At 48.1% G+C, this 17454-nt stretch overlaps 1 protein-coding gene across 2 annotated transcripts in view; it reads right to left on the reverse strand.

Moving 5' to 3' along the window:
- Positions 1 to 2782: 2782 nt before the first annotated feature.
- The window catches only part of csrnp3 (cysteine-serine-rich nuclear protein 3), a 39822-nt gene continuing 25150 nt past the window's right edge, over positions 2783 to 17454 (reverse strand). Inside the window, exons 1-6 of one of the 2 annotated variants that reach the window (XM_036545413.1) lie at positions 17052 to 17082; positions 16868 to 16917; positions 11593 to 11755; positions 6714 to 6973; positions 5553 to 5849; positions 2783 to 4291 (exon numbers count right to left, since the gene is read on the reverse strand). In XM_036545413.1, the coding sequence (XP_036401306.1) occupies positions 3188 to 4291; positions 5553 to 5849; positions 6714 to 6973; positions 11593 to 11740 (1809 nt within the window). In that variant the 5' untranslated portion in view covers positions 11741 to 11755; positions 16868 to 16917; positions 17052 to 17082 and the 3' untranslated portion in view covers positions 2783 to 3187. Of the gene's footprint in view, positions 4292 to 5552; positions 5850 to 6713; positions 6974 to 11592; positions 11756 to 16867; positions 17016 to 17051; positions 17083 to 17454 lie in introns of those variants that run through there. The other variant, XM_036545412.1, reaches the window with a different exon arrangement.

Raw genomic sequence — 17454 nt, forward strand, 5'->3', positions numbered from 1 at the left:
GAGTGGAGTGGAGAAATTTCAAAGCACAGCAAGTGAAGACTAAATACAGTTTTCTGGGTGAAATTCTAGGCCATTTCAGGCAGTAGGCAGTACCGCATGTGTACGTGTATATCTGTAGGTGAATGTGTAGTATATGGGCTGTACAGATAGGTGTGAGATGATACATTCAGTTTGTCATGCTACTGCTGAGGACTACTGGACAGAATGAGCAAAACAGGTAAAAATTCTACTAACCTTATATTGAGAAAAATGTTTATCTAGTCTTTATCTTTTATTTATGTCATGTGATGATTTCATTTTGAGGTATGTTCTCAGGGCAACAAAAAAAGTCATTTTCTGATTTTGCTAAATTCTAAACAGTATTTCGTCTCATGCCTGGTATATACTCACACAATGTGTCTGCATGCAGGAAACACACAAAATACAAGTAGTTCAGTTTATTTATTTCAAAGTCTGGTACTGGTGGAAAAGCAAAAAAAGTAAACATTTTGGCTCCCATTTCTAAATTGTAATTAAAAAACCAAATACATATTTTAACATCTATCTAGCTATCGGTATAACATTCTGTGCAAAACAAACAAATGCTAAAAGATTTTCAGTTCACCAATATCTGCAGTTATGTCAGTAATATGAAATATGAGCTGAACAAAACAGGCACATACTGCGTAGAAAAGAAGCGTGTGGTAGGCCAACAATTCACAACCATCAGGAAACAAATAACAATTTAAGACCCAAAAAAGCATCCATCTCAATACAGACTTTTGCAATAAACCACAATAAATACACGTCAATATATCATTCATAATAAATACAGGAAAATCATAAATACAGGAGATTAACACCAACTCAGATCAGCAATGTCACTGTAGGCTGCCTGTTGCAGCTCCTTTGGCACAAAAGGGTGTCAGGAGTGGTGTCTCTCACACTCAGAGAGACAGCACCAGCGCTGTACACAGCCCCTGTTCAAAGGAGAGGATCATTCAGAAACACTTTCTATCATGCAATACCCTTCAATCATCAGATACCCTACTCTGAAGGGTGTAGGGTGGCCTTGCAGGAAGGCATGGCTGCCTATAGGACTCTTTTTTTTCATGGGCATCACAGGTCACCAGTCTTTCCTGGTTTTTTTTCCCCTACATTGACCTACTGATCTTCCACTAAAATGGGAAGCAAAGCGCAAATGCCAAAGCCCAGTCACCTCAGATATTCAGTGCACTTTCCTCTATAGCTAAGAACAAATGGGTTATTCCTGTCACTCAGATGTTCGGAATATTTAGCATTCCGTTATGATAGAAATGGTCTTTTCTGCTGAAGTGGTAGCACATTGTCAGTGATGTTAAACCAAAATGGAGTCCTGTTGACTGGCTCTACTATGCTGTGCAGCTTATGTAGCCAAGGTGAAAAATGTCAGGGTTTGGGGATTGTCTGAACTTGAATGATTTTCCAGAGACAGTTCTTGTTGTAAGGAGCAGTGAGCTGATTAGCAGATTGATTTTCAGATTAACCACTCAGTCAAGTCAATCTGCTTAGCTTTCATGAAGTCACCGTTTAAATAGCTATTTTAAATGCCCTTGAGAAGGAACACAACAGCCTTCCTTTAAAACATGTGTTGTGGTCAAGCCCATGGTAAGCATTGTGTATCTGTAAGTCGATTGCACTCTTCACAGATGCTATTGCACTCTGTACAGGAAGCAGTGAGGAATGCTTGTTAAATACCATCCCTCTGTTAAATTCAAACCTGTAAGTGCACAATTACACCATAGCTTCATGACATTAAGAACCATGTTCGTAAAATAAAAAGCCTTGTATCTCCAACTCGGATGCAAACTGTTCAAAGTTTCCCTGTGTATTGTGAAGACCTCCTGGCCTTGTTATTTGCAAACGACATGTTTAAATTCGTTTTGTGTCTCGTGTGTAACACAAAATAAAACATAAGAAACTTACTGAGCTAAACGGATCTGCTCAAACAATTTTTCAATCAGGATTCTGACAAATATTTTAAATTAGGTGTTACATACTATACTTGGTTTGTACCGAATTACCAGTGTGCTCAGGAAATGCCACTCTTCTTAGTAAGATACTAGACACATCTACGTGAAAGTCGTTAAACTGAGAATCCCCATGGGGTATATGCCAATCTGCTAACATACTCATACTGCAGCTCATGCAGTGTCTCTTCCATCTTTACATCATTTTTACTTTTCCCACTCTCTGAGATTCCTTCTGTTAAAATACAGGGCAAAAATACAAGTGTATTTTTAATTTTAATTGTTACTCATCATGTAAAAGAAAATGTGTTTGCAAACTGTGTTAAACGCAGGAAACACTGACAGCAAATACTGAAAATAAACACTCAACGGCCACTGAGAAAGAGATCCCTTACATTATTGGCTATTCATTCTCCTATCAGGGTTCAAGTATTTTGGTCATTAAGATAATTACTTGTCGACTGCCCCTTCTCAGAACCAAGCCTAAAAAGTGCAAATGCTGCAGTGTATCTATGCCTTTTACATTTCCAATCAAGTTTCGCCTTTTAGATTTTAACCCAAAGCAAAGGAATATTAACAAAAATCATTTAGAGTCAACTTCATGCTTTTACAAACAATGCTGTATTAAAGCACAAATTAGATATGAGACAATGTAAATGTTTGTACAGTACATTTATACAGATATTTATAAATCCATGTAGTAAATTTGTTGTAAATGCCACCAACAGCTGAAAAATAACATGCTTTTTCCATTATCAAAACATAATTTTACATACACTTCATAACCCTGTAAATAAAGCTGAAACAATGTACCTTTTCCACAATGACACATAGACATATAAAAGTTCTATTCACAATCTGCGGAAAACTAGACCCTTTGAAATTACAAGATTATTACATTGCACAGGCCTAAAGCTTATACTTTGTTTTGTAGTATTTCTTTTTGCATTGTAAATTACTATTGGTACAGTTGGATGTTTATAAAACAGTTCCACCTGACCCTGGACCCTTTTAAAAAACAAGAAAACAGGCAAGTTTTAAAATGGAAATTCCATGTGCAATCAAGTCATTTGTTAAAAGTTGTATCTAAAGAAAAGCCACAATTTCTCTCCCAAATTAGTAATGGATGTTTTATTCTCATTTATCACTATTTAGTAGTTCCACAGTTGGACTAAAAAAGTGATTCCTCGATAGACACACTACACAGGTGAGACCTCGGGCAGACTCTCTATGGGCGGGGGGTTCTTTTGACTGCCCGGCAGAGAGGGGACTTCAGACAGTGTGCTCGATACCTCCTTGAGCTGCTTTGCCATGAAACAGTTCCCATTGCTGGCATAGAGCTCTTGTGAGTTATTATTCAAGTAGTCCTGGATGTCTGTGGGGGGGCGGCCCCCGGGGAGTTCCCGGTATGTCCCGATGGACTGGGCGTGGTTTTGTATGTCGGGGGCCGTGCAGCGGGCGGAAACTGAGGGCGTCCCGTTGGGCACAGAGAAGTGCTGACTGGCGTACCGTTCCTCCGGCAGACCGGGGTAGTCTGGGTACCGCTCCGAGGCCATGCCGAAGGGCCCGAGTGACATGGGCTTGTTGCCGTTGGTTACCTGGTCGTGGAAAGGGGACACGCTGCCGTATGGCTCTGCTGTCTGGCTGGTTGTCACGTTATCCAGCACGGTGCTGGAGTTCTCCCTCTGGTAACGCTCTGCAGGAGGGCTGGCGAAGTAGGCGCTGCCGTTGGTGCAGCCGTCTTGCTGCAATGTGCCGTTGGGGTAGCACAGCACGGAGGACAGGGGCACCACCTCGGTGTGGGAGATGGGAGGGATGTTCGTGGCGTCCTCGAAATGGCCAGGCTGGTCCCGCTCCTCGCCCTCGTCCTCCTCGGAGTCGCTGGCCGCGGGGCTCTGGGTGCTGGAGTCGGACAGGCCGCTGCAGATGCTGCTGCCGTCGTCTTCGTCGTCATCATCCTCGTTATCCTCCTCCTCGTCCTCTTCGTCCTCCTCCTCTTCCTCGTCCTCGGTGGGGTCGCTGATCTCACCCCCCACCTGCAGGTGCATGAGCGCGGCGGTCTGGGGGACGGCGTCGGCGAGGGCGTACTCCAGCCCGTGCTGGGCCTGCGCGGCGGCGGCGGCGTCGGCGTGGTAACCGCCGGCCGCGCAGGGCTGCGGCAGCTCGCGGCTCTTCTCCAGCTCCAGCTTCATGAGGGTGTGCAGGAAGTGCGTGCGCACGCGGATGGGGTTGAACTCGATGCGCCCGGCCGCGTTGCTGCAGCCCTCCTTCGTGCAGCCGCACGGGAAGGACATGCGGTCCACCTGCAGCGGGCAGAGCGGCCGCTGAGAGACTGACACACAGCCCTGCACCCGCCCTGCGCCGCTGAGAGACTGACACACAGCCCTGCACCCGCCCTGCGCCGCTGAGAGACTGACACACAGCCCTGCACCCGCCCTGCACCGCTCTGGAGCTCAGACACACAGCCCTGCACCCGCCCTGCGCCGCTCTGGAGCTCAGACACACAGCCCTGCACCCGCCCTGCGCCGCTGAGAGACTGACACACAGCCCTGCACCCGCCCTGCACCGCTGAGAGACTGACACACAGCCCTGCACCCGCCCTGCGCCGCTGAGAGACTGACACACAGCCCGGCACCCGCCCTGCACCGCTCTGGAGCTCAGACACACAGCCCTGCACCCGCCCTGCACCGCTCTGGAGCTCAGACACACAGCCCTGCACCTGCCCTGCGCCGCTGAGAGACTGACACACAGCCCTGCACCCGCCCTGCACCGCTGAGAGACTGACACACAGCCCTGCACCCGCCCTGCACCGCTGAGAGACTGACACACAGCCCTGCACCCGCCCTGCACCGCTCTGGAGCTCAGACACACAGCCCTGCACCCGCCCTGCGCCGCTGAGAGACTGACACACAGCCCTGCACCCGCCCTGCACCGCTGAGAGACTGACACACAGCCCTGCACCCGCCCTGCGCCGCTCTGGAGCTCAGACACACAGCCCTGCACCCGCCCTGCGCCGCTGAGAGACTGACACACAGCCCTGCACGCACCCTGACCTAAGCACTCTGCGCCACTGTGGGGCTCAGACACACAGCCCTGCATGCACCCTGCCCTCAGCACCCTGCGCCGCTCTGGAGCTCAGACACACAGCCCTGCATGCACCCTGCCCTGACCTCAGCACCCTGCACCGCTCTGGGGCTCAGACACACAGCCCTGCATGCACCCTGCCCTGACCTCAGCACCCTGCGCCGCTCTGGGGCTCAGACACACAGCCCTTCATGCACCCTGCCCTGACCTCAGCACCCTGCGCCGCTCTGGGGCTCAGACACACAGCCCTTCATGCACCCTGCCCTGACCTCAGCACCCTGCGCCGCTCTGGGGCTCAGACACACGCCCTAAGTATTTTGGTGTTTTGGACAGCAAGGTCTTGGATAGGGATGAAAAAATGTCTTATACAGGAATGGAGCACTTTCGATAGTAATATTCTGGATAAGAATGAGCGTTCTGGACGGTAGTGGCATCTCTGGAAGGGGAATGCAGAGGTGTGGATGCGACCGCAGGGTTTACCTGGCACTTGATTCCCGCCATGCTGCAGGCGCAGGTCTCGGGGTCGCAGAAGATCCTGCAGTCGCAGCCGCAGTCCTCCCGGGACACGCGGATGGCTCGCAGCTCGTGCTTCTCCTCCACGTCGATCTTCTTCACCCCCGACGCCCGCAGCAGGGCCCGCCGCTTCCTGGTGGTCAGCGGCTGCAGGAAGAAGTACTCGTCCACCTCGGTGTTGTCCAGGTCGATGTCGTCGTCCGAGATGTCGTCCACCGTCAGCACGTCGGCCTCCTCCGACTCCACCGTGCCGTTCTTCGTCAGCTGAAAACGGGGGATCAAATTCAGCCCAGTCAGGGAGGCAGAGCAACAGACAAAAATCATTCAAAAGGATATAGTGAAGTTATGTGGCCTAAGCGTTATGCAGCTTAATATCAATGCTTACAATCATGCACGCAGTTCACTGCTTTTACAACACAATGTGTTGCTGGAAACCACACTGTGAACAAGATTTGATATTATAAGTGGTGTTCCTGAAGATGGGATATCTAATTTTTTACAAAAAAAGGCATGCAAAGTATGAGATTAAGTCAAATATTTATACAATAAGAATACATTTAATACTTATATTTAATACTTATAGTATAAAATGTAAATATTCAGTCATTACACGCTGTCATGGTTTGGCCTTGACAGGATGCTTAGAAGAGCAAGACTCAAATCACGGTCTGAAGACAGGTGTTCCTTTAGCTACACAGCAAATGAAGCCACACACTCACAGTGTGGAAATAATCTTTGCTGCTGCCTTTTCAGACTTTTTTGATGGACATCATCCGAGTGGCTCACAAGTGCATCAGCAGCCACTGGAGGGCGCTAATGAGTCACAGGACAAGGGAAACCAAACCAATGTAATCCACTCTGGCAGAACGAAGCCTACTGTGTTCTTCCACTGTGGACTCCCAATCATTGTTGGCACACCTCAGCCTTGAATTTGCAAAGTCTCAGGGTGCAGAACTCATCCTACACTTGGACTCAGTACTTCAACAAATTGAGAAACCTGGGAGTTACTCTAATTTCACTCAGACAAAAACACCAAAAACAAAGTTTAAACAAATTTCTCATTAGATTAAACACGGAAAATGCAGACAAAGCATTTTTTTGTTTTATTTTAGTGTGGATTCATCCCACCTTGAGCTTGAGGGAGTTGAGCTTCTCCTCCTTCAGGTGGTCTCTGAGCATGTCCCGGTGCAGCCTCTCCTGCTCCAGGGCGAACTCCCCCAGCGTATACTGGCGCATGCAGCTGTGCCGGCTGGACATGCCCAGGGTGCTGCCGCCCTGGCTGGGCACGCTGGTGAAGCCCTGCCGCCGGGTGAAGTAGTACACCGTCACGTTCTGGAAGTGCACGCTCCTGCCGCGCATGCGCTTTCCCCGCTTCAGAATGGACGATGCTGCAGCCACAGGGGAGAGACGCAGGTCAGCACACTCATCCTGCACTCATGCACGGTCTGCCGAAAAGCAAACCTAACCCTTTCCCTAATCCCTATCCTCTATCCCCTAATCCTAACCTCTATCCCTAACTCTAACCCCTATCCCATAACCCCTATCCCCTAACCCTATCCCTATCCCCTAATCCTAACCCCTATCCCCTAACCCTAACCCCTATCCCTAACTCTAACCCCTATCCCATAACCCCTATCCCTTATCCCCTATCCCCTAACCCTAACCCCTATCCCCTAACCCTAACCCCTAACCCTTATCCCCTAACCCCTAACCCTAACCCATCCAATATTCTACATTTACAAACAGAGACAGGTATTTGCTATCATAGAGACGTTAGAGGTGCTTTTCCATTTTTCAAGTTTGAGAATAAATTTGCCTTATTTCAGGGTCTTATAATCATGTTGATGAAGTGCTTCTTTATTTTTTATGGCTGCTGAGTTAATTTGTGGTGTTTGGATAGGACATGATGTGTGTGCTAATGGAGGGCTATGGAATATATCTGACCATCTGAAGGACATCTAACCAAATGCTTTACCTGGGTTTTACTTTCTCAGAACCACCCTGGCTGCACACTGACAAATGTATGACCTAAGCTGACCCCTCCATGGCTTTGCTGTTGGCTTTAAAATATTGTATCGAGAGTGCAAACAGTGATCTCCCCACCCGCCCAAACTGTGTGAGAGCAACGCTACGATCGTGGAACCGTTCCAGCTGGAGTCTGCCACAGTGTCTCATGGAACCCTGTAAGAGGGCGCTTATCATTAACGAGTCAATCTGGCCCGGCCACACCTCTGCAGCGCTTCTGACCACAACCGTGGGAAAGGGGCGGAGACAGAGGCGTGGCTCGCAGCAGGAGAAAATAACCCCCTTCTTGGGGCGTAAGTGGTACACACAGACACCCAAGCTCCTCTCAGCGTGTCAGACAACTGAGCAAACGGGAGCCATCTGGCCCGAGCCGCTGGGAGCTCCCCCACCATGAGCCCATATGCTGAGAGTGCCGTGTCTGGTACGGTGTCAGCGATGCTCCGGTGGTGTGGGAGCCCGTGGTGGCCTGGGGTGCTGTGCAGCAGGGATATCGATCTATACGCTGTCACTGCAACACACCGCTGTGCAGAAAACACCTCCACGGTTCCACTGCAGCTGTGCCAGCTGCTTTACATATTTGTTAGGTCAGAAACTTGTCATGCAGGAGCTGGTTCTCCCAAATGATATCTGCCCCATCATGAGGGCACCAGCACTGCTCACATGTGATGCTGCACCTGTCCTGTCACTTACTGCCCGTTTTTACCTCCTTTAAAACTGTTCTCTGTCTCTGTAGAGTGTTTTACAGCACACCAGTGTCCATTCCAGCACTCCAAGCCAAAGGAAGTAAACAGCAAAGGGTTTCCACATGCAAATCACTTCCATAAGGAACTGACTGATGCCACAGACACATGGTAAGCTGGGATAGCTCGCAGCTACCCTCCTGACCGAGGCCCTGTTTTCTGAAGCAGCGTATGAGCATAGGACTGTTAGGCGGTACTGATTTCTCCCTGCATCTGGAGTGCATAAAGCACTCATCTGCTGAACTCGGGGAATGTCACAGGGGTGACTGAGTGCACCAAATGCAATAAAATCAAGTGGGAACATGGCAGCCAGAAAGCCTCACTGAAGAGCTATCTGCCATGACAGTGTAGGGCTTATGGATTCGAAAAGAACAGGCCTGGTGACTGCCTGATAGAACAAAATGATACCTTTTATCTTTCTGTAATTACACCTTCTTACGAGCTGCAGAAACTGAATGGACATTGCAGTTACAGTGCACAGATTTGATTGAAAAGAAATATTCACACAATTAATACTGTGTGTGCCCTAATATTTCACATGCCTTCAGTATTTTGAAAGCGAAACCATTTAACGTGATAACTGATGAGGTATCAACCTTTAATATTCTTCATTCATTTTTAATAATGCTGAATGGCTGATGAATGAACATGCTAACTAGTTTTACCTCCCCGCCTTTATGCTATAGTTTGTTCCAATGTGTGTTCATGATGTGTCAGAAAAATCAAGTCGAGTCAACGAGCATGTGACTCAGATCACACTCCCTGTAAAGTTTACTTACGTTTAACTTGAAAGTGAACTTGAAATGAGACTGGTTAGTAAATGCATTTCTGTTTGGTTGCTGAGATTAATGTCAGCAAAGCTTTACTGTTACTAGAGTTGGCCACTTCTGCCACAATTGTTCTTTCATTATATCTGCCTTAAAATAAATCTGCTAACAATAAGAAATGAACGTTGCCATGACGCTAGTCTGGAAAATCTCTGTGTGGTTCCCTGTCTTTTTTGAAAGGAGCACCACGGACCAACTCCAGGAAACACATTGTTTCTCCAACGCCCACTTACAAAGAAAGCCTGGAGAGCCGTCCAGCTCCCGACTCGTCATTCATGTCAAATAATTCAGCCTTAGTAACAGTACTCTGCTACGTCTGCAGTCAGAGGCGATGTGGAAGGAGGCTACCTTTATCCTTAAATTAAACACACTGCACAGCATGTGCCAGTGTTAAGCAGAGCCTAGGGAAACAAACCTGGGGGTTAAAGATTCAAATCCCAGGATACAACACTTGTAAGCTTGGATATGGTGCTTAACCTTAACTATCCAGCTGTATAAATGCATAAGGATGAGCTGAAAATAAGCATGCCTGCTTACTGAATACAGGGAGTAATATGGACCAAAGAAAGCCGTTACCAGCAAATATGGCAGCTTTATTTTGTGGGCAGAGTGCAGGGTCATGGGCAGATGCTCTCAGCTGATTCAGCCTTTGCTCACTGATGTGTCTGGCACTGTAAGGTTTCCCTCTGCCCTGCAATTACAGTCCAGAGCTGGCCTGTCTCAAAAAGCTCCGCTTGGCAGGATTTTTTTTTTTTCGGCTGATGCACCACACTGTCTTCTTCCACAGTGTATAATTTATACATAGGGTATAATTACCAGATATTTCAGACATCTGAGAATTGACAAGATTTGAGCCTGTTGTCAGTCAGGGAATTATGATTTAGTCACTTAATGAGAATTACGTAAGATGCTTATTTCTGCAAGTAAATTCCAACATTAAAGCACTGCATTTTGTAAGGGCTGCGGCCACGCGCGCAGGTGGGTGAGAAGCCCGCCTTTTCCAGGTGACCGGAAGAGGGAAGGAGCGGAAACCGCAGCGGCAGCTTCGAACAGGACGGAGACGCTGCTGTGGAAAGCACAGTACAGCCACCTGTAAGCGGGCTTACAACGAGTTATTCGTTTGCAAACACTGTTTGTTTGGCCAGGATGCCGGTATACAGTGATTTGCTGGGGCGTGTGTACGTGCTGTTTGTGTTAATGGGACTGGAAAGACGGCATTTCGGAGATATTTGTCCACCGTCGGTTCCCAGAAGACGGGCTTTGGACTGTCGCCGCCGTGTCACCATGAGGAGACCGGTGAGTTCACCTTCTGCTGCCTCCACAGACTCTCACACACAACCAACTTACGCTAGCTTTCCGTTTTACAACAGTTTATCATTTTACGTCGAGCAAGGGTGAGGCTGGTCGTCACAATTTATTTAACGAAATAAGGTGTCTTCACAAAATAATGAATAGGCGTTCGCTTATTTAAAAGCCTCGCCCTCTCTGTATGGAAGTCTTCACAATTAACATGACGTACATTTTTTCCCATGTTAGCTAAGCTTCATGTCGTTCTACTAACGTTAACGTTAGAGAGCAGCTAACCAAGTTTGCTGGCTGCCACATTTAGCCCCCAACAGTAGGACTATGTAACTGCACTATACGCGCTGGTAGCCGACACGCTGTGATTTGGATGCTGGCGAATCAGATGCTCTGTGAAGAGGGTAAAGCCATGTCTCCATGGCGAATCTGATGAAACTAATCGAGCTAGCTTGCTAACATTAATTCAACTGCATGTTAGCCAAGAGAGCTAGCCGTTTAGCGAGTTCCAGTGGGACAGCTGCAACGCATTTCTGTGCTGTGCACAGTCGCGATGCACTACAAAAAAGCGCTATACAAATAACAATGAATTGAACTGAACTACATGCTGCATGAGTTTAACACAATGGACATTTTATCTACCATAGCAACAGAATATTGATGTAACGAAATTAAGACGCACATTATTACATACAACCGAATCATTTAACAGCAGTTCCTGAATTTAATCCAAGTTATTTTATTGTGTCAAATGACTCATCCCATACTGTAGGCTATTGCTGCACACCTGGTGCACACCCCTCCCCGTCCCCCGTGTAACCTTTAACAGTTCTGTTTTGAAGTTTGGGGGAAACATATTTTCTATTAGACTTTACGGTGAACATGCGAAGTCATGACTGACAGTCGATTCGATTAATGACAGATTGGTTTTATTCCTATAAATACCATGAAACAATAAGTAAAACACAGAAACATATTTAAGGCAGAAAATGGTAAAAAAAAAAAAAAAAACAATTTACTAATAATCCTGCTCACGACGAGAGAGGATGTGTATTATTGCAAGTTCCATTGTCACTGACACTGATTGAAACACATGGGACAGGAAGAGAGACTCACGCGTGAAGAGGCCCGCTCCGGACGGGTTGACGCTGTCGCTGCTGTCTCCGCTCTCGCTGCTGGACACCTCGTCATCCGACTCCCGCAGGGACGAGCATGAGGAGGATCCGTCCACCTCCTCGAACTTGCGCTTCAGTATTCCGCTCATGGCGGCGGGCTGCACCTGATGCCGGGGGAACAAGGTGCGCACGGTTAGAAACCCAGCCTCGCGCCCGCCGACGTCCCTCGCGCGTGCGCGCGGGCTGGAGACCCCCCTCCGCTCCATTCCGCACGCGATTGATCCCCGCGCCGCAGAGCCCTGCGCATGGAGCGAGACGGATGGCTAATTGCTACCTTTCGCTTACTGGAAGTCCATTGGCTTATCTTTGATCGAGTTACCACTGAAAAGAAAAAAAACAGAGTCTGTTTCTTTTCCATTCCCCGTGATGGTTTCAATAAAAAGCCTTTGATCATAATGACGGACGCCACAAGCTTTTTTTTTGTCCTCCTCAAGAATTTAACTTATCCCAACTACGCTGCTCAAGAATATTGTGAATTGCAAACGCCCAGGAGAGAATTGTAACATCGTTTCAAAAAGTTCTCGGACAGAATAGGCCTACTATCCTTTCACCTATTAAATACCGCATATTAAATAAATATACATGTTAAATGCCGTATATTCAATAAATATACTAATAATGAGAAATGACGGACAACAACAATCAATTCTGTTAATTAGCAAGAATTGAATCGTGTGTGTGTGTGTGTCTGTTCGCTCCCACTATATGGATAAAAGTGTATATCAATATGAATAATGCAACAATGCCTTCATCAGGTCATGGAATGCATAATAAACTCTAGAGCGTCTCAGATCAGAAACCCGTATGCGTGGGGGTGGATTGGGGGGGCGCTTAGTTTCTCCTCACAGGGGTATTTCGCTCAGTCAGTGGGACAGTGAGACTTCAATGAACACCGTGCGCAATTCCAGATGGACCGTATCAGTGTAAACACCGAGGGAACCGCGCTGGCGCTTGATCTGAAGTGGACCCGGAATGCAGATGCCGGGCAGCGGAAAGGCCCAGGAGACCCGGCCCCGGCTTCATCAGAAGCGGAACAGGCTCGGTACGCCCGGTCCTCTGTGGCTTTATGCTAATGCTGTGCTTCCGCGGTTCGCCCATTCTTCTTATCCGGTCCACTTTCTGTGCATTTTCATTCCGATCCAGTCTGCGGTTTAAGCGGATTGAACACTGCAATCCACCGCGTCTTGGACGGGTTTCAGGTTTGCATACACGCTAAATTGCTAAGGGGAAATACAGACCAGGAGCTGGAACAGCATGCTCTCCGCATGGTGCCTCCAATTAAAACGCAGCGAACGTGAGCTGTCCCATCACAGACGGACTCCTTTTAGACAGTCTAATTATGCATTAAGGTAAGACAACGCAAGCGTGAGCTGTATGTTAAACGGGGCTGGGTTTTTTTTCCATAACGTGAACTGGAATGTCGAGGTCCTTCTCAGAGCCACCCTCGCCAATGAATTTGGTATAATGTGAAAACACAGCGCGTGCACACTTCCTAATCACGAGGACGTGACAAATTCCGAAGCCCCTCAAGCCCCCACGGGCAGGCAGCGTTGGGAGGGAATACACACTTTGCTCTTGTATGTTAAACTTCCCAATCTGTCAGCCTGTGACGCCAATTAGCCAGTGAATCACATATCTTCAGGATTAGCGCACAGCTGTTGGTAGCGCTGTGACTGCCTGTTAAACGAGTCAGGACAGAGAATAACGCGTTTACTCCCGTCAGCACAGCGTTTCCATTGGCCTTCATTCAATCAATTTGCATTTGCCGTTATATTCCGGTCCCTATAATTGCACAGTAGACAAACGCAAGGTCTCTTAGAGCATAACATTCAGCTGATGGTGTTCTTATCTGATTGACTTTAATTAATCCTGTTATATAGGCAAACTGCATAATTGCAGTAGTGCTGATGCAGGCATTTGATTGTATTTAAAGGAAATGTCTGTTTTCACCCGTCTTTGTGTGAGGAGGAGATAAAACATAACATATTGGCACGCAGTATAAACATATGCAGTAACATTATTGCATTATTATTACGTTAATGTTCATATGTAAGAGCAACACATTTCCTGACAGTACATTTAAATAGTTTTGATGCACTAAAACGCAGTGATAAACAGGCAGAGAGCGGAGATCTCTCCTGCATGCCTGGCAGTTCTTCCCTGGAATGGTTAAACCTAACGATGGAGAGGGACACTGCCAGGGCTGCCTGTTGGGCATGTCCATTCAGAGGGATACTGTTTCAGCTGGGCCGGAATCACACTACTGGCTGATAGCAGAAGCCAGCATTGTCTGAGATGCTGTGTGCTGGAACATGCAGCGAGCATGCTCTGTGTGTGTCTGTGTGTGTGTCTGTGCGCGCGTGCGTGTGTCCGTGCGCGTGTGTGTGTGTGCCTGTGTGTGTGCGTGTCTGTGTGTCTGTGTGCCTGTGCCTGTGTGTATGTTTGTATGTGTGTGTGTGTGTGTGTGTGTGTGTGTGCGCGCGCGTGTGTGTGTCTGCCTCGCTCTGATGCAGGTCTGCCAGAGGCTGCAGGGGGCTCCAGCTGAAGCCGAGACCGTAACAGGGGAGTGCAGCGGCATTCAGTCATATGAAGGGCATTAACAGCTGCACGAGAGGAGTGAAACCCAGGGAAAACTGCGTGATCGGACTGAGCCATCTAAATCTCTCACAGGCCAGGTCAGTGGCCCTCGTATCTCAATTCATTTCCTGCTTTCAGCCCCTGCTGGTCTCAGACCAGCGATAAGCACACTGCACAATGCATTCACCTGCTGACTACTGATCCAAGATCAGAGGGAAACAGGGTGCAGTGGATTGGTTTGTGACGCAGCACTGGTTTGCTGCTTGCCATGTCCAACTAAACTCTGTTCTTGGGGTTAATTTCTGAGGTCCTTCCAGGGTTTTTTTTCCCCAGAAAAAAATCTGCCATAATTTCTAATGGAACACATTATATGTGTGACGAAAAACATGTAAGACAGTGTGCTGAGCCACAGTGATTTTTCCCAGAATCCCCCCTAGTGACTTTCGAGGAAGAGATGCGTCCCTTCTGTGAAACTGGAATTTCTGTCACCTTCACTACATCAAAGTGAACTGGGAGAGAAGCTCTCCAGTCAGGCATGATAGTAGCCTATATGTTCACCTGTCAGGTTGTCTTAGAAACAGCTGTCAGCTACATTCAGGTAAAAGTTAAAAAAAGCAACAAGTAATGCATAGATCATATACTGCAAGTACAAACAGAATTCTCTGGACACTGTTTCAGACAGCTCTGTTCTATGATGGTTTACGGTATATATGCAGTCACCCAGGGTTCAGACTCTGAATTGAGTAGTAATGGGAGACCCACTGATTGGCTCTTACTTTGGTATCTGGCATTACACATGCTTCTGGAGCTGCTAATCTGAACTCGTACGTTTGCCACGAGCACAGGCTCACACTCTGACTCATTTTCGGTTTGTACCCCATTCATAAAATATGATCAGACTGAAATAAGCTTTGACCCCCTGACACTCTGCAGAAACCAACCCTGCACCATCCCTTCAGTTACATGCCAAAACCACAGACTAAACGAAATCAAACAACTAATTAAACTGCAGATTAATTAAACTGTGGTACTGATTTCTTAGGGACACAAATAAATGAGATTAGATTAGAGATTATTTGATGAATACTTTTACTCTTTTTTTTTATTATTTTGGCACCAGCATCTCTGTAAATTCTGTTGTAACAGCTGCACAACACCATCTGAATGACATTTAACCCAGATTCAGCTAACCTCTGCATCACGTACAGCTTAGACTCTCCGGTAAGACCAAAAGCCAACACACAAACTGCACCGCCAGGAGCGCTTTTTGGAAACACAGGGCACGAAATGGAGATGATGCAGGTAAAGGAAACGCTTCTTTAATTTGGATCGAGTTACTCTGTTTTGTTAAAATGGTCACAGTCCATTCCGCCCTGCAGAAATCCCACTTGTGTTGTTAGCCCCCAGCGGGTGCAGCTCGTCACTTTGTCACCCGAAGTGGTTTCCATGGAGATTCCCACACCATTACTGATTGGATATTTGAAAGTAATTCTGCACAATCAACAGACAGTTCTATTACTTCTTAGGGTATAACAGAAATCACAATGGAAATAATTAACATAAAAGATCAGCATTTATATGTTCAACAGCAAGTTATTAATTATATAACACAAGTAAATGCAAGTATCTGTAGGTTCCTCACTAATCAACTGTATAACTACTTCAGTCCCCTTAATGACAGGAGCCTAATTAATTGATTAATATTTGCATACTGATGAAATCCTGACAATGGGTGATCAAAGCTGAGAGACCATTTCAGGGACACACAATTAGACACCCCTCCCACCAACCTTAATAAGAAAGCACTCTGAGATTCACAGAGGGTGCTATGTACATGCAATCCATGATAATACAACGATGATTATAATAACCGTTATTATTTGTATTGTTGTTGTCCTCACTGTAATTCTGTTTAGTGAGCTCACAGTATCGTCGTCTTCAACATCCCTATTAAAAAAGCCTGTCTCTGCGTTTAATGTGCGCCGCCTGCCTGCGTGGACCTGCCTGTGAAAGTCTGAGGCACCCGGCGCTCCGCTGGCTGGCATGACATCATACACAGCACATAACGACAGCCGACCGACTGCACGGCTTCAGGCGCGGCGTGTGGAGTCACGGCGAGAGCGAGAGGGAGGGAGAGGGAGAGAGAGACACGCGTGTGCTGTTCTGCAGGGGAGCGAGCGTGCCGCTCCCTTTGTTTCGCTCAATGTTCCGCGCTCTCTAATCACAAGGAAGCACAAACCAACGGTGCAGTCCTGGAAGGATAATGCAGCAACCCCCCCCCCCCCCCCCACCCACCCCCTGTCTTTTCTGAACGCCCCTCCCTGCGCTGGCGCCGTTAGACTCGGCTACAGCGCTGCGTGTGAGCTGCATGTGTGCTGCGCAGCTGCACGGCTGGGTCCCTCCTGCGCACGGAGGTGTCAGGTTTACCGTTGCAGGAGAGAGACGTTTTTCCCACCTGACCCGGAGTTAACGCAGACCCAGACGACAGGCCGGTCCTGTACTTCACGGCTCTGCAGAGAGCTCCAGGCTCCCCCCCGGCTGCCAGCCCCAGCAGCACGGCATGACACCCCCCGGCCCCTGAAGCGTGGCCGCACCACGCCGCCCCCCCCCCCAACCCAGCGCTCGGATCGGGCACTAACCTGTCTCCGCTGTCAGATCCGGGCTCCTCCGGCCGCCTCTCACAGCAGTGCTGAAAAGGTGGAGATGAAGAGGTTCAGAGAGAAGCGAGGCGTGATGAACGAAGAGTTCCCATGCTGCTCCAGTCCTCCACACACACCAGCCCTGACACTGTGCAGTGAGAGAGAGAGAGACAGACAGAGAGACCTGTGAATTTCCCAGCCTCACTCCACTGCCGGCACCATATGCTTCATTGTTAAGTGACGAGACACGCTCTCTCGCGCCCTCTCTCTCTCTCCCTCTCTCCCTCTCTCTCTCTCTCTCTCTCTCCGTCTCTCTTGCGCTCTCTCTCTCTCCCTCTCTTGCCCGCTTGCTTGCCTGCCTGCCACACAAAGGCTCATTAGCTGCTGCTGCTGTCCGAGGCGCTGGAGTCTGACTGGAGCCGAGGCGGCCGCGAGATCACATGGGCTGAGAGAGAGAGAGAGAGAGAGAGAGAGAGCGAGAGAGAGCCAGCCGTGCCTGCCTTACAGCTGCCTGCAGATATTACCACCAGCCAGAGAGAGAGAGAGAGAGAGAGAGAGAGAGAGAGAGAGAGAGAGAGAGAGAGAGA

The sequence above is a fragment of the Megalops cyprinoides genome, chromosome 14 (genome assembly GCF_013368585.1).
Source record: "Megalops cyprinoides isolate fMegCyp1 chromosome 14, fMegCyp1.pri, whole genome shotgun sequence".
Lineage (NCBI taxonomy): Eukaryota > Metazoa > Chordata > Actinopteri > Elopiformes > Megalopidae > Megalops > Megalops cyprinoides.